This window comes from Tamandua tetradactyla, chromosome 8 (assembly GCF_023851605.1).
Source record: "Tamandua tetradactyla isolate mTamTet1 chromosome 8, mTamTet1.pri, whole genome shotgun sequence".
In the NCBI taxonomy this organism is placed as follows: domain Eukaryota; kingdom Metazoa; phylum Chordata; class Mammalia; order Pilosa; family Myrmecophagidae; genus Tamandua; species Tamandua tetradactyla.
In genome coordinates this window covers 69,153,071-69,176,729 of record NC_135334.1, presented here as the reverse complement: position 1 = coordinate 69,176,729, position 23,659 = coordinate 69,153,071, and the positions used below count along the sequence as shown (strand labels likewise).

Genomic DNA, 23,659 nt, shown 5'->3' with positions numbered 1-23,659 from the left:
AGGGGTAAGGAGTATGGTATGTATGAATTTTCCTGTTTTATTTTTATTTCTTTTTCTGAATTGATGCAAATGTTCTAAGAAATGATTATGATGAATATACAACTATGTGATGATATTGTGAGTTATTCATTATATATCAAGAATGGAATGATCATATGGTTGTAAGGCCTGGCCCGGTAGCCTCTGGCTAGAAGGCCCCCACCTGAACTAAAACTAGTGCACATCCGGGCATACAGCTGTTCAAACTCAGCCAAACAGTACCTGGCCTGACAAACAAAGGACCCTCACTGCACACAGCCCGCACCTATGCCCACTGCGCACGGCCCATAGTTATGCCCCCCAGCCAAGGCCCGTAGCTATGCCCCCCACCCTAAAGCGCGTGAAACTCCTAACCTACCAGAGGAGGCCCCGTAGGCATCGTCAGCACCCCTACTAGCTAGCCTATATCTAGCCCCACCACCCCCAGGGGGGCGCGACTTCCCCAGCCCGCACCCTGAGCACCTGGACCCAGGAACCTTGCCCTGGGACAGTAAACTTTTTTTAAACTCGGACTCAGTTCCTCTGATTTTTCAGTAAGCAACCGTTTAAAATAACGATGGTAAGAATGTTTGTGTTTGTATGTTATGTTGAATAAAAAAATTAATTAATTAAAAAAAAGAAAATGTGTGTTCCAATTTCAGATATGTGACTTAATTTTCAGTAGTTCTAAGTATTAGTTTTTGCAGTAAAATGAGTAGCACTAGTCCTGTTTCCCAAGCATAATTGTGTAGAACAAATGAGATAATGTATCTCAAAGTGGTTTATAAACTAAAAAACATTATGCAAATTATTATTATTACATATTTGTGCAATTGACAGTTCATTTTCTCCTTTGCAAATAGCACTGTTCAAGAAACCAAGGAATATTCCAAAGTGTTACATTTGTCCCTGGCTTTGCTTTGTTGACAGTTGTTTAGTAAATAATCAAAATGGATAGATGAGACAAATTAAATATTTTGGAGATGACTTGCAAAAGTATTCCTGTATAATTTTCACTCCCAATGCCATATAGAACATAGAGCCCGGGACCCAACTTTAGTGGGCAGTCTACTACACTGATGGAGGTCAACCCTGGACTAACTTACTTGATGTTTTAGGACGCAGGTGTGCCATTTCCCAAAAGAATGCATCTTCCTCAGTGACTGACTATTTTGCAGCAGGCTAGAATATTTCTCTAGATCCCTTCTAGTGTTTAATGATGTGACTTTGGGAGATGCAACTGGTGGTTTTATATGTCATCCCACTTTAATAGTAAAACCTCCAAATGGTGCTTCTGCTAACCTATTTCTGATCTAGTCTTCCATTTCTTTTTGTAAATAGAATTCTCAACAGCTTTAAGAAATGAAGGAAGGAACAAAAGTGGGGGGAGAGGAAAGGAAGAAGGTACAGGAGAGGGGAAGGGAAGATCTAAGAACTTTATACATTTTAGGAAAAAGTTTTCTCAGTAAACCAAGAATAATAAAAATCTAGAACAAATGAGCCCACTCTACTTGCTTTAAAAACACAAGGTAATGGTATTTACCATTTACCTTTAAAAATGAATCAATATTGGGCGGCCACGGTGGCTCAGTGGGAGAGTTCTCGCCTGCCATGCCGAAAACCTGAGTTCGTTTCCCGGTGCCTGCCCATGCAAAAAAAAATGAAGCAGTATTAAAATCTTGAAAAGGCCTAACTTTTTAAAAACAAGCCCTCTTTCCTTCCCTCCATCACGCTTATGCTGAATTCTATCAGCTGACCCCTGAGGGACTTAAAAACATGTTGTTTAGCTGACTTTAGCTTTTATTTTTAAATCTAATGACATTGTCTTTGAAGTCTCAAGAGGTCTACTTAAGGTAGCTGTATCATATAGACTTTATTTCTTGCAGGCTGGCATCTCTAATATGAAAAGTGAAGCCTAGTCAAAAATAAACAAAAAATAAAGTTTTGATGGGGTTATTTACTCTAAGATAGCTATTTTAGAAGGAACTGTAACAAGTCATCTCCTTGCCTCTAGACAGGAACACAGAAGGCATATGGGTATCTGCAGTATTTTAAAAGACCTTGGGGGACCAGACTTCTTCCATAACTCATTCTAGTGTTTAAACACCCTCGCTTCAGGAAATTCTTCCCTATATTTAACTTACAGGCCCCCTCCTGCGGTTAACACCCATTTCCGCTTTTTTCTGTCTCCAGTCAGGATGGAGAACAGCTGGTCAACATCCTTTGTGTGCTAACCAGTGACAAAAAATCATTTGGACATCCCCTGGCTTCTTGTCTCCACTCTGGCAACCAATTCCTTGAATCACATTAAGATCTTTTTCTCTTTGTTTTGTTTGTATCTTGTTTATTTTTATCTATTCCTTTTGATTATAAAATAATGCATGCTAGGCAAATAAAATTTGGAAAATGTGAAATAAATCAGGTAGAAACAATAGGCCCACAATCCAGGGACAAAAACTACTGGTTTTCTGTGTATTTCTTATATAGTGGAGCTCGTATCTGTACCAGTGCCATCCAGTTGAAGTGCAGTATGAATGACATATGTAAATTTAAATTTTCTGAAGCCTGCATTTAAAAAGGTAAAAAGAAACAGATAAGCTGATTTTAATAATATATTTTGGGGAGAGGAGCCAAGATACTGGCTTAGTAAGGTACGGCGTCTTAGTTCCTCCTCCAGAGCAACTACTAGGTGAACAGAAACAGCTCCCGGGGCCACGGCAGGGAATGGACACACAGCGTACCCCAGTCTGGACTGGCTAGACTGACTGTGAGACTCTGCTGCGGTGAGATCCCCGAGCGGCGTGCAATTCCCGGAACAGCGGCAGCTGGCGGCTCCCTCCCTCCTTCCCGGGCCGGCTGAGAGTCTCGGAGAGGCAAGTTTCCCAGGCCGCGGCAGCCGGCGCCCCTCTTTTGCGGGCAGCTTCCTGGACCAGCTACGAGTCTCAGATCAGAGGGCTACCCAAGCCGTGGTGGCCGGCAACCGGCGCCCCTCCCCCGCGGGTGGCTTCCTGGTCCGGTGGCGAATTCCCCAGGCTGCGGCGGCTGGCGACCGACGCCCCTCCCCCGCGGCCGGCTTCCTGGTCCGGTGGCGAATTCCCTGGGCCGCTGCGGCCGGCAACCGACACCCCTCCAGGGAGAGGAGGGTATTTCCAACAGTGGCAGGGACTGGGTCCAACCAAACACCAATAGGGGAATTAATAAAGGAGCCACAGGGTCCTCTCAAGCCGCGGCGGCTGACGCCCCCACCACGCGCGGCCCCCCGGACCAACTGAGAGAATTGGATCGGAAATCCCCAGGCTGCGGAGAACGGTGACCGGGGGTATCCCTTCCAAACACGTGAGACAAACGTGTGCCACGAGCGCCACCTACTGGGCAGGATAAGAAAAACGGAACCCAGAGATTTCACAGAAAAATCTTACAACCTTGTTGGGTCTGACACCCAGGGAAATCTGACTAAATGCCCAGACGCCAGCAGAAGATAACTGTCCACGCTCAGAAGATTGAGAATATGGCCCAGTCAAAGGAACAAACCAATAGTTCAAATGAGATACAGGAGCTGAGACAACTAATGCTGAATATACGAACAGAAATGGAAAACCTCTTCAAAAACAAAATCGATAAATTGAGGGAGGACATGAAGAAGACATGGGCTGAACAAAAAGAAGAAATAGAAAAACTGAAAAAACAAATCACAGAACTTATGGAAGTGAAGGATAAAGTAGAAAAAGATGGAAAAACAATGGATGCCTACAATGATAGATTTAAAGAGACAGAAGATAGAATTAGTGATTTGGAGGATGGAACATCTGAATTCCAAAAAGAAACAGAAACTATCGGGGAAAGAATGGAAAAATTTGAACAGGGTATCAGGGAACTCAAGGACAATATGAACCACACAAATATACGTGTTGTGGGTGTCCCAGAAGGAGAAGAGAAGGGAAAAGGAGGAGAAAAACTAATGGAAGAAATTATCACTGAAAATTTCCCAACTCTTATGAAAGACCTAAAATTACAGATCCAAGAAGTACAGCGCACCCCAAAGAGATTAGACCCAAATAGGCGTTCTCCAAGACACTTACTAGTTAGAATGTCAGAGGTCAAAGAGAAAGAGAGGATCTTGAAAGCAGCAAGAGAAAAACAATCCATCACATACAAGGGAAACCCAATAAGACCATGTGTAGATTTCTCAGCAGAAACCATGGAAGCTAGAAGACAGTGGGATGATATATTTAAATTACGAAAAGAGAAAAACTGCCAACCGACTTCTATATCCAGCAAAATTGTCCTTCAAAAATGAGGGAGAAATTAAAACATTCTCAGACAAAAAGTCACTGAGAGAATTTGTGACCAAGAGACCAGCTCTGCAAGAAATACTAAAGGGAGCACTAGAGTCAGATACAAAAAGACAGAAGAGAGAGGTATGGAGAAGAGTGTAGAAAGAAGGAAAATCAGATATGATATATATAATACAAAAGGCAAAATGGTAGAGGAAAATATTATCCAAACAGTAATAACACTAAATGTTAATGGACTGAATTCCCCAATCAAAAGACATATTGGCAGAATGGATTAAAAAACAGGATCCTTCTATATGCTGTCTATAGGAAACACATCTTAGACCCAAAGATAAACATAGGTTGAAAGTGAAAGGTTGGGAAAAGATATTTCATGCAAATAACAACCAGAAAAGAGCAGGAGTGGCTATACTAATATCCAACAAATTAGACTTCAAATGTAAAACAGTTAAAAGAGACAAAGAAGAACACTATATACTAATAAAAGGAACAATTAAACAAGAAGACATAACAATCATAAATATTTACGCACCGAACCAGAATGCCTCAAAATACGTGAGGAATACACTGCAAACACTGAAAAGGGAAATAGACTCATATACCATAATAGTTGGAGACTTCAATTCACCACTCTTATCAATGGACAGAACATCTAGACAGAGGATCAATAAAGAAATAGAGAATCTGAATATTACTATAAATGAGCTAGACTTAACAGACATTTATAGGACATTACATCCCACAATAGCAGGATACACCTTTTTCTCAAGTGCTCATGGATCATTCTCAAAGATAGACCATATGCTGGGTCACAAAGCAAGTCTTAACAAATTTAAAAAGATTGAAATCATACACAACACTTTCTCGGATCATAAAGGAATGAAGTTGGAAATCAATAATAGGCGGAGTGCCAGAAAATTCACAAATACGTGGAAGCTCAACAACACACTCTTAAACAACGAGTGGGTCAAAGAAGAAATTGCAAGAGAAATTAGCAAATACCTCAAGGCGAATGAAAATGAAAACACAACATATCAAAACTTATGGGACGCAGCAAAGGCAGTGCTAAGAGGGAAATTTATTGCCCTAAATGCCTATATCAGAAAAGAAGAAAAGGCAAAAATGCAGGAATTAACTGTCCACTTGGAAGAACTGGAGAAAGAACAGCAAACTAATCCCAAAGCAAGCAAAAGGAAAGAAATAACAAAGATTAGAGCAGAAATAAATGAAATTGAAAACATGAAAACAATAGAGAAAATCAATAAGGCCAGAAGTTGGTTCTATGAGAAAATCAATAAGATTGATGGGCCCTTAGCAAGATTGACAAAAAGAAGAAGAAGAGAGGATGCAAATAAATAAGATCAGAAATGGAAGAGGAGACATAACTACTGACCTCACAGAAATAAAGGAGGTAATAACAGGATACTATGAACAACTTTACGCTAATAAATACAACAATTTAGAGGAAATGGACGGGTTCCTGGAAAGACATGAACAACCAACTTTGACTCAAGAAGAGATAGATGATCTCAACAAACCAATCACAAATAAAGAAATCGAAGCAGTCATTCAAAAGCTTCCTAAAAAGAAAAGCCCAGGACCAGACGGCTTCACATGTGAATTCTATCAAACATTCCAGAAAGAATTAGTACCAACTCTCCTCAAACTCTTCAAAAAAATCGAAGTGGAGGGAAAACTACCTAACTCATTCTATGAAGCCAACATTACCCTCATACCAAAACCAGGCAAAGATATTACAAGAAAAGAAAACTACAGGCCGATCTCTCTAATGAATATAGATGCAAAAATCCTCAATAAAATTCTAGCAAATCGTATCCAACAACACATTAAAAGAATTATTCATCATGACCAAGTAGGATTCATCCCAGGTGTGCAAGGATGGTTCAACATAAGAAAATCAATTAATGTAATACACCATATCAACAAATTAAAGCAGAAAAATCACATGATCATCTCAATTGATGCAGAGAAGGCATTTGACAAGATTCAACATCCTTTCCTGTTGAAAACACTTCAAAGGATAGGAATACAAGGGAACTTCCTTTAAATGATAGAGGGAATATATGAAAAACCCATAGCTAATATCATCCTTAATGGGGAAAAATTGAAAACGTTCCCCCTAAGATCAGGAACAAGACAAGGATGTCCACTATCACCACTATTATTCAACATTGTGTTGGAGGTTCTAGCCAGAGCAATTAGACAAGAAAAAGAAATACAAGGCATCAAAATTGGAAAGGAAGAAGTAAAACTATCACTGTTTGCAGACGATATGATACTATACGTCGAAAACCCGGAAAAATCCACAACAAAACTACTAGAGCTAATAAATGAGTACAGCAAAGTAGCAGGTTACAAGATCAACATTCAAAAATCTGGAGCATTTCTATACACTAGCAATGAACAAGCTGAGGGAGAAATCAAGAAACAAATTCCATTTACAATTGCAACTAAAAGAATAAAATACCTAGGAATAAATTTAACTAAAGAGACAAAAAACCTATATAAAGAAAACTGCAGAAAACTGTTAAAAGAAATCACAGAAGACCTAAATAGATGGAAGGGCATACCGTGTTCATGGATTGGAAGACTAAATATAGTTAAGATGTCATTCCTACCTAAATTGATTTACAGATTCAATGCAATACCAATCAAAATCCCAACAATTTACTTTTCAGAAATAGAAAAACCAATAAACAAATTTATCTGGAAGGGCAGGGTGCCCCGAATTGCTGAAAGTATCTTGAGGGAAAAAAACGAAGCTGGAGGTCGCGGTGCCTGACTTTAAGGCATATTATGAAGCCACAGTGGTCAAAACAGCATGGTATTGGCATAAAGATAGATATATCGACCAATGGAATCAAATAGAGTGCTCAGATATAGACCCTCTCATCTATGGACATTTGATCTTTGATAAGGCAGTCAAGCCAACTCACCTGGGACAGAACAGTCTCTTCAATAAATGGTGCCTAGAGAACTGGATATCCATATGCAAAAGAATGAAAGAAGACCCATATCTCACACCCTATACAAAAGTTGACTCAAAATCGATCAAAGATCTAAACATTAGGTCTAAGACCATAAAACAGTTAGAGGAAAATGTAGGGAGATATCTTATGAATCTTACAATTGGAGGCGGTTTTATGGACCTTAAACCTAAAGCAAGAGCACTGAAGAAGGAAATAAATAAATGGGAACTCCTCAAAATTAAACACTTTTGTGCATCAAAGAACTTCATCAAGAAAGTAGAAAGACAGCCTACACAGTGGGAGACAATATTTGGAAATGACATATCAGATAAAGGTCTAGTATCCAGAATTTATAAAGAGATTGTTCAACTCAACAACATAAAGACAGCCAACCTAATTACAAAATGGGAAAAAGACTTGAACAGACACCTCTCAGAAGAGGAAATACAAATGGCCAAAAGGCACATGAAGAGATGCTCAATGTCCCTGGCCATTAGAGAAATGCAAATCAAAACCACAATGAGATATCATCTCACACCCACCAGAATGGCCATTATCAACAAAACAGAAAATGACAAGTGCTGGAGAGGATGCGGTGAAAGAGGCACACTTATCCACTGTTGGTGGGAATGTCAAATGGTGCAACCACTGTGGAAGGCAGTTTGGCGGTTCCTCAAAAAGCTGAATATAGAATTGCCATACAACCCAGCAATACCATTGCTGGGAATCTACTCAAAGGAATTAAGGGCAAAAACTCAAACAGACATTTGCACACCAATGTTTATAGCAGCGTTATTTACAATTGCAAAGAGATGGAAACAGCCAAAATGTCCATCAACAGACGAGTGGCTAAACAAACTGTGGTATATACATACGATGGAATATTATGCAGCTTTAAGACAGGATAAACTTATGAAGCATGTAATAACATGGATGGACCTAGAGAACATTATGCTGAGTGAGTCTAGCCAAAAACTAAAAGACAAATACTGTATGGTCCCAATGATGTGAATCGACATTCGAGAATAAACTTGGAATATGTCATTGGTAACAGAGTCCAGCAGGAGTTAGAAACAGGGTAAGATAATGGGTAATTGGAGCTGAAGGGATACAGACTGTGCAACAGGACTAGATACAAAAACTCAAGAATGGACAGCACAATAATACCTAATTGTAAAGTAATCATGTTAAAACACTGAATGAAGCTGCATCCGAGCTATAAATAATAATAATAATAATAATAATAATAATATATTTTATTTAACCCAAATAAAATCCAAAATCTGTATCTAAAATATTATCAATATGTAACCAATACTTTAAAAATTATTAACAACAGGTTTTACATTCCTTTTTTCATACCCTTCTTTAAAACCAGTGTATATTTTATACTTATAGCACATCTCAAATTAGACTAACCACATTTCAAGTACCTAAGACTAGTGGCTGAATAGCGTGATCCTTACAATTGTAGATCCCTGCTTTTTGGTATAATATTACATCTTGAGAATTTTACTAATGCCATTAAAAGCTTTTTAGGTATTATTTGAATAGTTACATGGTATTTCATAGTATAATTATTTAAATAGCTTTATTTTTTTTCATGTTATAAGTATATAGTGTTCTTCTAACTTTTTTTTGTATTAATTGAATGACTGTTTCTCAACACATTACCAATAAGAAACATAAATTGTTCCCTTTGAGTACAACTAATTAAATCCATTCATTCATAAAACAAATTAGTACAGAAATGGCTAAGTTTAGATTGTAGAACTGGAGGATTAGATTTCAAGAAATAGAGGACAAGCTCCTTCACATACAGCGGTGCATATGACTTGGCTCCACTGTGTACTGCATACGTATTACATTTTATTCTGCCATAAGTGCTCTCCCCTTCATTTCTTTCTCCACCCACCCTCTCTCTTCTCCATCCCCTACACATAAACACCCCCACGCTGCCTGATTAACTCTCATTTATCCTTCAAGGTGCTGATCAAATATAGCCTTCTCTGTTGAGTCCTCCAGCTCATTACTAGGTTCTCTCCTCCATTACAGTATACAAAGTATATGTTTTATACAAAGCACCCATGTATGTTCTGGTTGTTGGTTTACTTTGTCTCCTCTCCTAGAGTGGGAACTCCTTAATGATAGAAAACTTAATGTATACATCTCTTTATTTCTAGACCCTAGCAGATTGTCAGGCAGTGAATGTGGATTTCAAAAATGTCTACTGAAATATGTGTTGAAATACAAGTGATCATATTAAGCATCTTTTGGATGGTATAATAAGTAGTGCAGCTGTTCAGAGTTGAAAGAGATCTCTTTAGATTGGTATGGTTGAAGAGGGCTTCAGAAGGTAATTAGGCTTTGGAAGATAAATGGGCATACTTAAATGGATGAGGGGAGTAATTAGCAGAAAAGCCACTTATATAGTCTATACTAAGCCCACGTTGTTTCAGGAGGGATTCTTTAGCGTGTGCTAGTAAGTACCAGCAGACATATATATACTCTTTCTCTAGCTAAAGCACTGTACTAGGTTTCAAGAACCACTGTGGATTTGTATGATTACAAGATATGTGAATATATAATACTTATCAATTAAAAAAATAGTAATTTTTTTAAAAAAGGTCAAGGGAGAAGGTGGAGTCACTAAAGAGAAGATAGGATTTAACAAATGAATATGGTTCCTGAATAATTATATTGATAGTTCTTTTAGTCTCCAGTGTCTTGGAGTACCCAGAAAAAAAAACGTAAAATTGTGGAACTCTAACCCATAAGAAACTCTGAAATCTGTTCTATAACTAATTGTTGTGGTGTGCTTTGAAATTTATTGCTTTTAATGCATATGTTATTTTTCACAATAAAAAAAAAAGAAGAGCCACTGTAGAAATATGGTCCTAGCCCATCAAAAGCTGGCAAGTATTTGCAATGTTAGGAATGATCACTGGCTGCTTCCATATGAGTCTTAAGCGGAATTTAGATATAATTCCTTGTGTTTCAATTTTGGAGTTATTAAAGATTGTTTTATATGGTAATTGTTCAATGATTCTTCTGCTAGTAGATAACAATATATAATAATAATAACAAGTAATACCATTTTAGTTAATACCAAATGAATATTATTATGAACCAGGTAGTCTTCCAAGCAGTTTGAGTATATTATTTAATAACTCATTTAATCCTCTCAACAGCCCTATGAATTAGGACCATTGTCCTTTTCCATTTTACAAATAGAAAACTAAGGCACAGAGAGGTTAAAATAACTTAAAAGTGTTAAAGGTGACACAGCTGTCAAGTGAAGAAGCTAGGATTTGAACCTAGGCAAACAGTTTTAGAGCCCCTGCTTTAATGACTAGATAGTACAGCCTCTCTTATAACCATGTTGAGGATACCGTGTTTTACATCAGGGCTCATTTGCATCAGGTGGCTTTAGGAAAGTAATCCTATTACTACAGCCCTCTCCTGGGTTTTTCATTCCTCTCTGTCTGCTCTTTTTTGTATCATTTACAGGCTTCTCTTCCTCTACCTCATCATAAAATGCTAGAGATCCTTAAGGCTCACACCTAGGCCCTCTTTTCTCTCATTTTATTTTTCGTGCCTCAGTTATCTTATCTATAGCCATAATTTTACATATAACATGTTGAAATGAGGCACAAATAGCAATCTTCATCCCAGGTCTCCTTTTTGACACCAGATTTGCATTCACATTGCCTCTTGGACATCTTTACAGCACATTCTGTGTGCCCATGTTTTTTGTGTTTTTGTTTGTTTGTGTTTTTTACCTGTCTCCCACTCTAACCACCCTAAATTGCATGGTCTTCCAATCTCCTTTTTTTTTAACAAAGGTAACCTCCATCCATCTTTTTACCCAAGCCAGAAAGCCAGGACTAGTCCTAGTTCCTCCTTTTCATTCTCACCCCCATATCCAACCCTAACAACTCCTGGTGATTTTCCCTAATCCAATTGTCTGTATCTGTTCATTTGCATTTTAGTCTAAGTTTCCATCAATTATTACCTGTATTACTGCACAGCCTGCAGACTCCCAGCATTCACTCTTGCCCTACTCTAGGCTGTTCACCTGAAGCAAGGGTATGCTTTCCAAAATGCATATATCACTGTGTCTCATAACAGACAAACCCTTGGCTAAAGCACTAATGATATTTTGATAAGAACAAAAATTCTAAATATGGCCTCTGGGCTTCCATGTAGTCTAAACCTTGTTCTCCTTTTCAGCTTTGTCTTCTATCATGCTCCTTTCAGTCACTTTTGGGTACTCAATCATTATTCTCCCTCTTCACATAAGGCCTTAGACCATGCTGTTCCTTTTGCCTAGAAGGTACTCTCATCCAGCAATCCTCTAACACTTTCTTTAAAACCTAATTAACTCCTCTAACCGTTTGAATCTTGCCCCTTCCTAGTCAGTTTTCTTTTAGAAGCTCTCTTAACCCACACCCTCTCATGCATAGCACTTGTCAGAGGTTGTCATTTTACATTGATGTCTGTCATTCTTTGATAAATGTTTGCCCCACACACACATGAGACTTTTAGCTCTCCAAAAGCAGGAATCATGATTTTTTTTTTCTATCATTGTATCCCCAGAGTGTAGCACAGTGACCAGTAGGTAGTAAATATTCAATATATATTTGAATAAGTTAGTAAATAGTTAATTTATTAATATGTTCTGTTACAAGGGATACAGTTTCATACTAAGCCTCTTTTAGTAGTAGAGAGAACTTTTACAAAAGGTAAGATTCCCAGGAGGTTACCCTTCGAGTCCCCTAGTCTCTTACAAAGTAATGACTAAATAAATGGCAGCTAGCATAACATATTTCTGTTGAAGGCCTCCAGCATCTCTAAAGAGCTATCTGTTTTTCTTTTAAAATAACAAACAATGAAATCCCCATGGTTCAGTTCATGTCCAAGTTTATTAGAAATTTGGTGGTAGTTCAGCTTTAGTGGTATCTTACAAAATCTCAGTTTCACAGATCCTGTCGTTGGTCTCAGGTGTCTAAAACTTCCTTTGGCTCCCTTGCAAGTCTAGTTTAAAAATTCTGAAAGCAGTCTCTGATCAGGCTTTTAATTTCCCTATTGAGTTCTTTGTGGGACTAGGGTCTGTGAGATTGCTTTTCCTCTGGTTTCCCTGGCACAGATAGAGTTGATACATCATTATTTTTTTTCTAGTTTTCAGCATAAACAGTTTATTATTCCCAAGTTTCAAGTGCTGTCCAGACACTCTGAGGGGTCCCCAGGTATCACCCCTGGCATTTCTTTCCTATTCTTCACATGTTCCCTTGTAGGATGTTACTTACGCTATGTATAAATGACATCAAGATGGGCTATGTCTGTTTCTCCAGACCATTTTACAGTCTTCATAATATTTGTTGCCTGACTGTGATTTCAGTGCTTAATTTGGATGGTGATTTCTTGAGGTGAAAAGTGATGGTTGAAGTGGTTGACTTAGTCCCTCCTGAAACTTCTCCTTGTCTCTCTGAAGGATCACTCTGTTTTCCCCAGTACCAAAAAGCTCAGCCTTGGGGCAGTGCTGGCCTCCAGATGGGCTCTGAGTTGCCAGCTCCCCTTCCCACTCTGTCCACTGGCCCATGCTAGGGACAGGCCCTGTCCCCAGCGGCAGTGAAAGACTGATGGCCAGGCTTTCACATCATAGGCTGGGCGACTGAATTTCCTCAGCTTGCTTATTTTGTCCTTTGCCTCAAGAACTTTCTCTTTCACAAATTCATCTTTCCATTTCTGTGTAGTTTGAATAAAATCTGAAGGCTCCCTTGTTCAGTTATACCTTTTTATGCTCTGTTTTTATTTAGTCAGACTTTGGCAGGAAACTTTCAAGTTAAGCCCAGGGGAACAGTGACCATTGGCACAGATTTCAGCCTATGCTTTTGGCTTTTGGTTTGTTTCTATTTTTTGTTTTGTTTCATGTTTTTGTTAACATCCAGTGTAAAGATTAAGCACTTACACTTATCTGTTAATGGGGAGAGGCCTTTAGATGGCTTGACTATGGCTAGGAGACTGCATACTTTCAACTACTGACCCCATCTTCCTCCTGAGAGATAAGATCTAGCTGTTGAGTTTGGCTTTCCCAAAAGGAGGCTCTGTTTTTGCTTGATCTGAGAGAGGGAAAAGAAAGATAAACCCCAACCTTTGCTGAATTTTTTTGAATTTTACTTTATTAGAGAAGTTGTAGTTTTACAGGAAAATCATGCATAAAATACAGAGTTCCCATATGCTACCCCATTATTAACACCTTGCCCTTTGCTGAATTTTGAAAAAGGATAGTAGCCTAATTTATGAAGGTAGTTTTTTTTAAAAACTAGCTTTATGTCATAATTTCTTAGCTGCCAAAAAGATGTAATTCTATCTCAGCTTTCCCTTGGCAACCTGCTTTTGGCACTCTGTGCAGCCCTGTCCTTGTTCTGCATTATTTAAGCAATAATCTTGAAGAAGGTGAGAAACTATTATTGCTTTTTAGCACAGTTGACAGGATATTGGCGCAGAGCAGCACATAGAGCTTCAAACATTTCTAATGGCTGTAAACCAACTTAAACACATCCATGTAGAGGTCTTACTGCCATGAGGTCATAGCTTACTACAAGGTGGGGGGGTGGGGAGAAGAAGATCAAATGTTTAAAAGTTCTTTTTTTTTTTTCTTTTTCTTTTTAAATACTCTTATTCCACCGAGTTGTAGCTGTAGGTTTTGGCCAGAACCCAGACAATCAAGATTTAGTATTTTAACCAGCTGTGATCTAGTAATGTTCCTCAGAGGAAACATTTTGTAGGGAGGAACAGACACATATTTGAGACTGTGAATTGTACTCTTTACTAGTACGTTATGGTGTGAGATCTGGTTGTAGACATCTAAAACAAGCACAAGTGAACCTGAAAGAAAATAGAAAATATATATACATATTTTCAAATAGCTGAAAACCCACCCCAGCTTTCAGGACTCTCTTGATGTGGTAAGTCTTTACATTTTTCTTTTATTTCGTTTTTCCCGAAGTTTCTACATTTACATCATTTTGTGGTAGAATTGATTTTTGTTCATAATTGACACTTTGAATGTCTAACAGTATAACAAATCCTACGATGTCAAAAAAAAAACCCACAAACTTTAGGAAGGCAGGAAGAAAGGAAAGGTAGAGGATCTACTTGATTTAGAGTATTCTTCTGATTCATATACCCCCTCAAATAGAAGTAGAGATCAAGTGTAGGTGCTCTTGTGACAACAAAAAACTTAAAAGTCCTAGTGTTTGGGAGAGAGAAGAGAACTAACATTTATTTAGTCAGGCTGCCTGAGTTAAATTGCAATTTCTATTTAGTGGCTTTGTAGTCTTAGGCAAGTTATCTAACCTCTGTGCCTCAGTGTCTTCAACTGTAAAATGAGAATAATGTGCATAATACTTCACAGAGATGTGAGGATTAAGTGAGACCATCTGTGAAGCTGTTTACCACGTGCTTATCCCATAGTACTTCATAAATATAGTTATTGTTGCTTTATTATTAATAATTTATCAAGTAACTATTCATTATATTAAGGACTTTACTTCTGTATCTCATTTAATCCTTACTGCAATAACTTTTAGCTGGATATACCCATTTAACAGAAGAAGAAATAAAGGTTCAGAGCAGGGTCTTCACCACTGTCCCCCATTTCATAATGATAGTGTTAGATAGGTCTAGAATATTACACATGGGAGATGTCGAAATGTAAATCACATTTTGGACCAGTGCTTTCTTACCTTGTTTTCTGTAAGCCCTTCTCTTTAGAAGGAGGTTGTAACTTCAGGCAGTAGAACCAGCATAAAGAGGAAGAGTGGGTAATGGAGGGAACAAGGATGGTGGAGTGGAGTGAACTGGATTTTAACGTTACCCAGGTTGGCTTTGTGGCAAAGTGTTTGTATTATGATTATAAGGGTTCTGAACATTGTCATCCTCTTTTAGGTTGGGGAAATAGACAAATTCTCTCTCCTTGAAACTAAATTCATACAGAGAAATGATACATCAGGGGCTTGGGGACAATTGGAATGTAACTCAAAAGATTCTGGGAAGTTCTTGTAGTCCCTGAGCAGTTGGTAGGGCAGTTTAAGCATTTCTATTTTATTCAAATCCTTCGCTCTACCAGGCCTCCAATAAAAAATAAATTAATTTTTTAAAAAAACTAGATGGGTGTGTCATATTGGGCAGAATAAATCTTTGGATTGATTTAGTATGGACTTTTTCTCCAAAACTCTTTTACAATTGCCTTAATTTTCTATCTGCTTCTTGCAGTAGCACCCTGATATTCAGAGGCAGAGATGGGTATGAGTGAAAAGTGTTCTGTTTGTTCCTCCTTTAAACAGTGTTTTGTAAAGAAGAAGCAGTTAAAGGAAGGAGATCTAGATTCTGGCCTTCATCTGCTACCTATTACCCTACATTCCTATGTAAGACATTAATGTCTTTGAGCCTCAGTTGCCCCTTTTGTAAAATGGGAAATAATACTTTTGCAATTTGAATCCTATGAAGGCTAATAATAGTGACAGCAACCACAACTGCAGCTACTATTGCCATCAACACAGGCACTAGGCAGGCATTCTGCCTAGGATTTTAAGTGCATTATTTCAGTTTAATCCTCACCATTATTCAGTGATCTATTTTACAAAGGAGGAAACTGGATCACAGAGAGGATAAGTGACTGCCTACAGTCATAAAACTAAGTTATGAATTTGACCTTAAGTTTTATTTTCAAATAGACAGGATCATAGTGGCAGAGTTAGAAGAATCTAGGTCTTTGAACATGGTTTCTCATCACCAGATATAACTGAAGAGATAAGAAAAGGTAACCAACTATAATAACTAAGGACTCACAGAATGAGAAAGAAATTGATCATCTCAGTTTACAGAGATCAGAGAAAAATTAATCCAGAGAAGCCAAATTTAAACCAGTCTGTCTTTCTTGACTCTGAACTCCAGGCCACTTGGATTCCCCACATCATGCTATTGTTTGCATCCATAGGAAAATCCTTTATGGCTTTTAGCAAAAGGTTTATTATTGAGTAGTTTAACAGTCCCCAGTACAGTTCAGTTATTGAATGATCTATGCCATTTTTCACTAAACCATAGCCTAGTAAATTTGTACTTATGATATCTTTGAGTTGTTGTTTTTTAATAAATTCCTTGCACCATTAAACTCAGCCCGAAGTGTCCGGTTTCCAGGTTTCCGGTTTGAACCTGGGCCAAGCTGGAAGAGCTGTCCACTCGAGGCAAACAGCTGGTAAGAATGTTTGCAGTGGATGGTGACTTGTTCTGGTTGCTTGAACCTGAAGCTCTGTGCCTCCAAATCTAGTGTCTATTCATATCTTTCATATTCATATGTATTCAATTTATAGTTGGATTGTTTGTTCTTTTTGTTGTTGAGTTGTGTATGATTTCTTTATGTATACAGGATATCAAACCTTTATCCAATGCATGATTCCAAATATTTTCTCCCATTGAGTTGGCTGACTCTTTACCTTTCAACAAAGTCCTTTGAGGCACAGAAGCATTTGATTTGAGAAGTTCCCATTTATCTATTTTTTCTTTTGTTGCTTGTGCTTTGGGTGTAAAGTTTAGTAAGCTACCTCCTTTTACTTGGTCTTGAAGATGTTTCCCTATATTTTCTTCTAGGAATTTTATGATACTGGCTCTTACTTTTAGTTCTTTGATCTACTTTGAGCTAATTTGTGTATAGAGTGTAAGGTAGGGGTCCTCTTTCATTCTTTTGGCTGTTGATACCCAGTTCTTCCAGGCCCATTTACTGAAAAGACTATTCTGTCCCAGTTTAGTGGATTTGGAGACTGTATCAAAAATCATTTGACCGTAGATTTTATGGTCTATCTCTGCACCCTCGATTCAATTGCATTGGTCAATACTTCCGTCTTTGTTCCAGTACTATGCTGTTTTGACCGCTGTGTCTTTATAACAAGCTTTAAAACCAGGAAGTGTTAGTCCTCCCACTCCAGTCTTCTTTTTTAGACTATTTTTAGCTATTTGAGGTCTCTTTCCCTTTCAAATGAATTTGATAACTAACTTTTGCAAGTCTTTAAGGTAGATTGTTAGAATTTTGATTGGTATTGCATTGAATCCGTAGATCAATTGAGATAGAATTGGCATCTTAACTACATTGGACCTTCCTATCCATAAACACGGACTGTCTTTCCACCTATTTTAGATCTTCTTTGATTTCTTTTAGCACTGTTATGTAGTCTTCTGAGTACAGGTCCTTTGCATTCCTGGTTCAATTTATTTCTAGAAACTTGATTCTATTTAAATGCAATTTTATTGTGATATATGCACACACCATACAAACTGTCCAAAGTATACAATCACTGGCTCAGAGTATCATCACATAGTTGTGTATACATCCCCACAACCAATTTTAGACCATTTTCATTAATTTTTTAATAGTAAAATTTTAGAAAAACCCTAAATCTATAAAAAAAAATAAGGGAATAATTAAGTAAATTATGGTATTCCATTCAATGCAGCAGCCATTTAAAATTAGGTTTACCAAGACATTTTAATAACATTCAAAAGTAGATGTATATGTACATCACAAACACAACTTTGGGTTGGTTTGTTTTCTATTATGTAAACACAAATAAAATCAAAGTCTGAAAAGCTAATATTTTAAATTAATAGTAGTTATTTGATGGGTAATAGGATTGTGAGTTATTTTTAATTTTTTAAATGTCTTATAGTTTTTGAGTTTTCCAATAAGTATAAATGATTATAATAATTTTAAAGTTCATGTGTTTCTCTATATTTTAATGTAATCCTTTAATATTTCAATTATTTGGGGCTCAGCTCTCTGAAAATCTGAAACATAGTTAAGATTCTGGAAGTAATAAAAAAAATAGGTCACATCCCCTGACCTATCAAATACTGTTTACTCTCATTTTATATGTAGTTCTTGATACCTGCTTTACAAGAGCACAAATGAGAAGCAAAGCAAAGAGAAGAGAAGCTACTGTAGGCAGGAGAGAGGAAACATAAAAACTATTGGCACAGACTTAAGAAGTTTCAGATTTAATGGCCTGAGAAATATATGTCACTGAAATATCATATTATCGTTACTGTGTCGTAGCTCATGATACGTATTCATATTGATGGCCCATAGTCATCAAAAAAATAAATAAATTATTCAATTTATTCCATTTAAGATTGTAACAAAAGTTTTAATAAGTATTTTTAAAAGGTTTCATCTCACATGGCTAAAAAAGAAAGAAAAGACAAAAGGTGGTGATAAAAGGATAAATAGCTATGTAGACCTCTTTCTTATCTATCCAAAATAATTCATTTTCTTACTGTTCCTAAGAGGGAACAGATTATCATCACTTGGATTTTCCAAGTTGTATCTAGTACTGTCATTACCTGATTTCTAAGAAAAATCCAAGGGAACTGAAGAATGTCACAAAATCAACCAGAGTCTCCATCTTTCAAAGCTTTAATTTCTATGCATTAAAATAGGAGTAACTTCCCAAATTTTAGATAGAATTCAGGAGGGTTGAATGAGAAAGCTGTATAATGGCATTTAACTTGATGTCTCTCTCATATCGCTCATACTCTTATCAAATGAAATGGAGCAGGCAACATGGACTCTGAAGTCAAATTGAATCTAGCTCAGATGTGGACTCTGCAGTCTTGAAAAAACCAAATAACTCTCCCAACCTACCTACCTTTCTTACGGGTAAATGTGAGGGTTCTCTGTATGCAAAGGACCTTGCTCAGTGCTCAGTACATAATCAATACTCAGGAAAATGGTACTCTCCTTCCCATTGAAAATGAAAAGAAAGAAAATGTTGTGCTTCGTTGATTTTCTATTGTAAAAGTTGAGAGCTTTTAGAGAGTCACAAAATGATAGAGGCCCACAAAAATCCATCTTCCTTTTGTATAGTCAGCACTGCTTGTAGTGCCCAGGCCTTTTCCTCGTGCCCTGCCTTCTATCAACCCATCCAGAATCCACCTGAAAGTCCAACATGGAAGTAGAGTAGGATTCCCAGGTATGTATGTGTATGTGGGAAGGAGGGGTGGGGTATGTCAAATCATTCACCCTTCATATCTATGAGACGGTAAGGTCTCTAGTTGCAATATCAGTTATATCCACCTTCAGTTGTCCGCGCTGTTCACCTGGCCCTTCCCACTCCTCCTGGGCTGGCTGAGGTAGCAACTGAGAGCTTAGCTTGTCTACTCAGAGTACTTATCTGTGGGTGCTGCTGGTGCTCTGTTTTTGTTTGATAACCTAGCAGCCCTGCAAAATCATTTAGAGAGGTACGCTGTCAGCAAGTAGTAGAGTGAAACAACAAGATTGGCAAAAATGTGTAGCTTATCCAATTACTGTTAAGTTTTGATGTTACCTGAAAACCCAGATTAAAGCCAGCAGGTTTTGCTATGTTTCATTTTGTCTTTCTTGAGAACTGAAAACAGTAATTTACTGGTTACTTGCCTGGTTCTGTATGCATCTCAGTGACCACCTCTAATTATGAAATCTCTCCTGGCATCCACACAGCCAGCCAGGCAAGGCAGTCTGATAGGTCCGTAGATTTGTGGTTACCTTTCCTCAAGAAGAATAACCCTTACTTAGGTTTCTAAGACTATAGGTAAAACCCAGCATCAGAAAAATTCTGAGAAATCCCAAGAATGGAAGAAGGAAGGAGTAGGGAGCTGGGTCTAAAGCTTGTAACTGTAGACACAGAGCTTGTAACTATGGACACAGGTGGAAGGAGCCCTATATCCTTTTTCTTTTTCAGGGCTATTGTAGTTTGAAAATGTAATATCTGAATAATTATGTATGTCTTGGGTGCACGGGTGGTTCAGTGGTAGAACGCCTTCTGTTGGGGAGACCCGTGTTCAATTCCCAGACCATGCATCTCCCCCCAAAAAAATTATGTATGTCTTTCTGTGGCAAGACTGGAAGCTCCTCAGAGGCAGGGTCTGGTCTATGTTCTCCAGGGAAGGGGAAACACCCAGCATATGTAATAGCTATTTGTTGATTGAATATATAGGTTCAGTGTGGTCTGTCCTGTGGTCTATTGATTGCCCTCTTGCAAGCCACTTTACTTCTCTGTGCGTGTTTCCTCATCTGAAGAACATACATGAGATGGATCTTGTGTTTGTGCATCTCTCTGACTATGGACACAGTTTATTAATGTAGGTGCATTGAAACTGACAATCATCATGCAACTGTAATATCTGCAAATGTAATCAGTACTCTCGGGGTGATATGACTAGTACAGTATATATGGTGACCATCATTTCCAGGATCTGCATACTCTATTTCTGTTGATTATTATTTATTATTTCAGACATAAAAGTAATAATGTAAACCTTGCTTTCCTGATAGGGCTTTTGTGAGGACTAAGTGAAATTATGTATATGAGATTACTCCATAAACTCTAGAGCTCTATATAGTTGAAGAGTGGTTATTATTCTGGCCCAAAGATATCTTCTTGAGAAGTTAGTCAGGCTCAAAAAAAAAACAAAAACACGAGTATTGTAAAGCATGTGTGTGACTAGCCTTAAGAGAAGAAGTCACTTCCAAAATTAATTTTCTCATTAAAAAATAAAATACACCTGGACCCCTTTCTGCCAGTTCTTTAATGCAGGGTGATTAAGCATTGTGGTATTGAAATGGCCGTGGGTCACCAAGCCATGTCCTCATCACCTTGCCCCTACCTCACTGAGTTACCATGGGCAAGTCATTAACTTCTCTGCCAGATGGAGATAAAGAATTGAAGATAAAGAATTGTGAAGATAAAGAATTGAATAAGAATAACAAGAATAAAAATATTGATGGACCTTCATACATAAGAAGTTGATTATTCCCCTCAGGTGTTTTTCTTTCCAAATCTGGTTCCTCCAATCACTTCAACACTTCCCCAAATGACATGGTTTCTATCCCTTATTCCTACTCTCATTCTCCCCTCTGAATGCATTTCAGTATGTCTGTATTGTTCTTAAAGGAAGCTCCCAGCATGCCTCATGTTGTTTCTTGCATTTGGATACTACAATTAATTCTATGATTGATTATCTATTTTTATTACCTCAAACCTAAATATGCTGTTTTACTTCTCTGGATCCCGAAGGCTTAAGCCAAGTTTTGAAGTAGAGAGTAACTTCTTGTTTTTTTTGTCTTCTAGTGACAGACATCATACCTCCAGTGCAATCCCTGTTCCAAAAAGACAAAGCTCCGTATATGGGGGTGCAGATGTGGGCTTCTCTGGGGGGATCCCTTCACCAGACAAAGGACACCGAAAGCGAGCCAGCTCAGAGAATGAAAGACTCCAGTACAAAACTCCCCCTCCCAGTTACAACTCAGCGTTAGCTCACCCCGTAACTACTATCCCTTCCATGGGAGAGTCTGAGAGAAAGACAGCATCTCTGTCTTCCTCCTTGGATACCTCCTTGGACTTCTCCAAAGAAAACACAAAAAAAGGAGTAGATTTGGGTGACAGCTTAAATGGAAGCCATGTGAATGTGAACACTAGCCAAGACCAAGGAGAAGCTCTCTCTGAACATCCTGCCACAGTAAATGGCACTATCCTACCCAATGAGCAGGCTGCTTCCGCAAATGTCCAACTTCCAAGTGACTTCCACTCAGTCTCAGAAGCTGAACTCTGCTGTACTGTGGAGCAAGCAGAAGAAATCATCGGGCTGGAAGCCACAGGTTTCACCTCAGGTGATCAGCTAGAAGCCTTTAACTACATCCCAGTGGACAGTGCTGTGGCAGTGGAGTGTGATGAGCAAGTTCTGGGAGAATTTGAAGAGTTCTCCCGAAGGATCTATGCACTGAATGAAAACGTATCCAGCTTCCGCAGGCCACGCAGGAGTTCTGATAAGTGAGCAGACATACTTGCTCAGTAGGACCAGGGCAGAGTCACTGCCTAAATGAGGACAAAGCTGCATTTACCCTTTGTAGTAATTATGGAACAAAATGAATATTAATGGAGGATATTCCTCAGAAAAACATACTGTGTGAATTGAGGAAGGACTCAGGATCATTGTATATCAGTGGGCCAGAAAAAGTTAGATTTTGCTTTCAAGATTTGCTTTTCAGGCCTTACAGTTTTTTTTAAGGCAAAAGTCAATCTCTGAATTGAAAGAGTTTATAGCTTGAGTCACCTTACAGGTATTTGACTGCTTTTTATTTACACTTTGTTATCCTCAGAAGGAAGATGATAATATATGAATAATATAATGAACTCATCTTTAGTTTCTCATAAGCATTTGCCTTCACCATAGTTTATAAAACTCTTGGAAAATTGAATATTCAGAAATACATTTCCACCACTTACTGAAGGGGTTTGGGCCAGCCATTAGTTTAATGGATAAGAAGCACAGTAGCCTCCTTATACTTAGTCTTGTCTTTCCCTTCCCTCTCCATCTCTGCCCCTACCCCACAATAAATCTGTAAACCCCAATGTTTCCCCATCTTAGTGGGTGGGTTATGCGTCCTGAAAACTAAAGACGTTAGAGTCACTGGTTCTTTACCAGTAGCCATGACCTTCCACCTCCTCTAATCAGCCATACCCTTGATGTAGCCCTTAAAAATTAGATGAAAAACCTTACCTGGTGGATCCCAGGGGTCCCTCAAGGACCCCAAAGTTGCTGCAGTCAGTAACTTTTCCATTCCCTTTTGGAGTATGAAGATTTTATGTGGGCAAATGCTGTATTAAAAAACTATGCATGCTTTCTGGCAATGCACTCACCAGACAAGATCCCTGTATGTAAATCCATGTTAATTTATTGAATTTCAGTCCGAAAGAAGGCATTTTAAATGATTAAATAGATATAGAGAGTCAAGCTGTCTAGGGCTCAAACTGCAAGGCAGTTGAGGTAGTTGGATTAGGAGACTAGATGAGGCATAGAATACTATTGGTATGTGCACAGTTGCATAAATATGAAATTATGTTTTTGAATTCCACTTGTCATTCCTGGAGCTCAGATTTCATTTGTTGTTGCTTTATATTTTATGTACCCAAGGATACCACCTCAGGGTTGCAAGCTGTTTAAGGACAATTTATCCATATATCCATGTATTATATAAAAGAATAAAAATTGAGTTTACTTCACCTGATCTCATTTTTTTTCCAGCTTTGAAATTCCTCTTGAATCTACATTTCCTTATGTTATGCCATGACAAAACTAGCCTGAACAAAAAACCATGGCTGTATTTAAGCTAATGGTGTTGACTTCACTTGAGTTGACGTGTTGTGTGTAGCCACAAACACCTTCACATGTATCTTTCTCTGGTAGCTGCATTTTTCCTACACAACAATTTAATTCATATGTCTCATAATCATTTTCATATTTTGTCCAAACACTCCTGGG

The 23,659-nt window shown here is 38.1% G+C and overlaps 1 protein-coding gene across 2 annotated transcripts in view; it reads left to right on the top strand.

The window, feature by feature from the left end:
- Positions 1 to 23,400, top strand: part of UVRAG (UV radiation resistance associated) — a 496,833-nt gene extending 473,433 nt beyond the window's left edge. For both annotated transcript variants that reach the window (XM_077113538.1, XM_077113539.1), the window contains one exon: positions 21,469 to 23,400. In XM_077113538.1, the coding sequence (XP_076969653.1) occupies positions 21,469 to 22,171 (703 nt within the window). In that variant the 3' untranslated portion in view covers positions 22,172 to 23,400. The remainder of the gene's footprint in view (positions 1 to 21,468) is intronic.
- Positions 23,401 to 23,659: the final 259 nt, after the last annotated feature.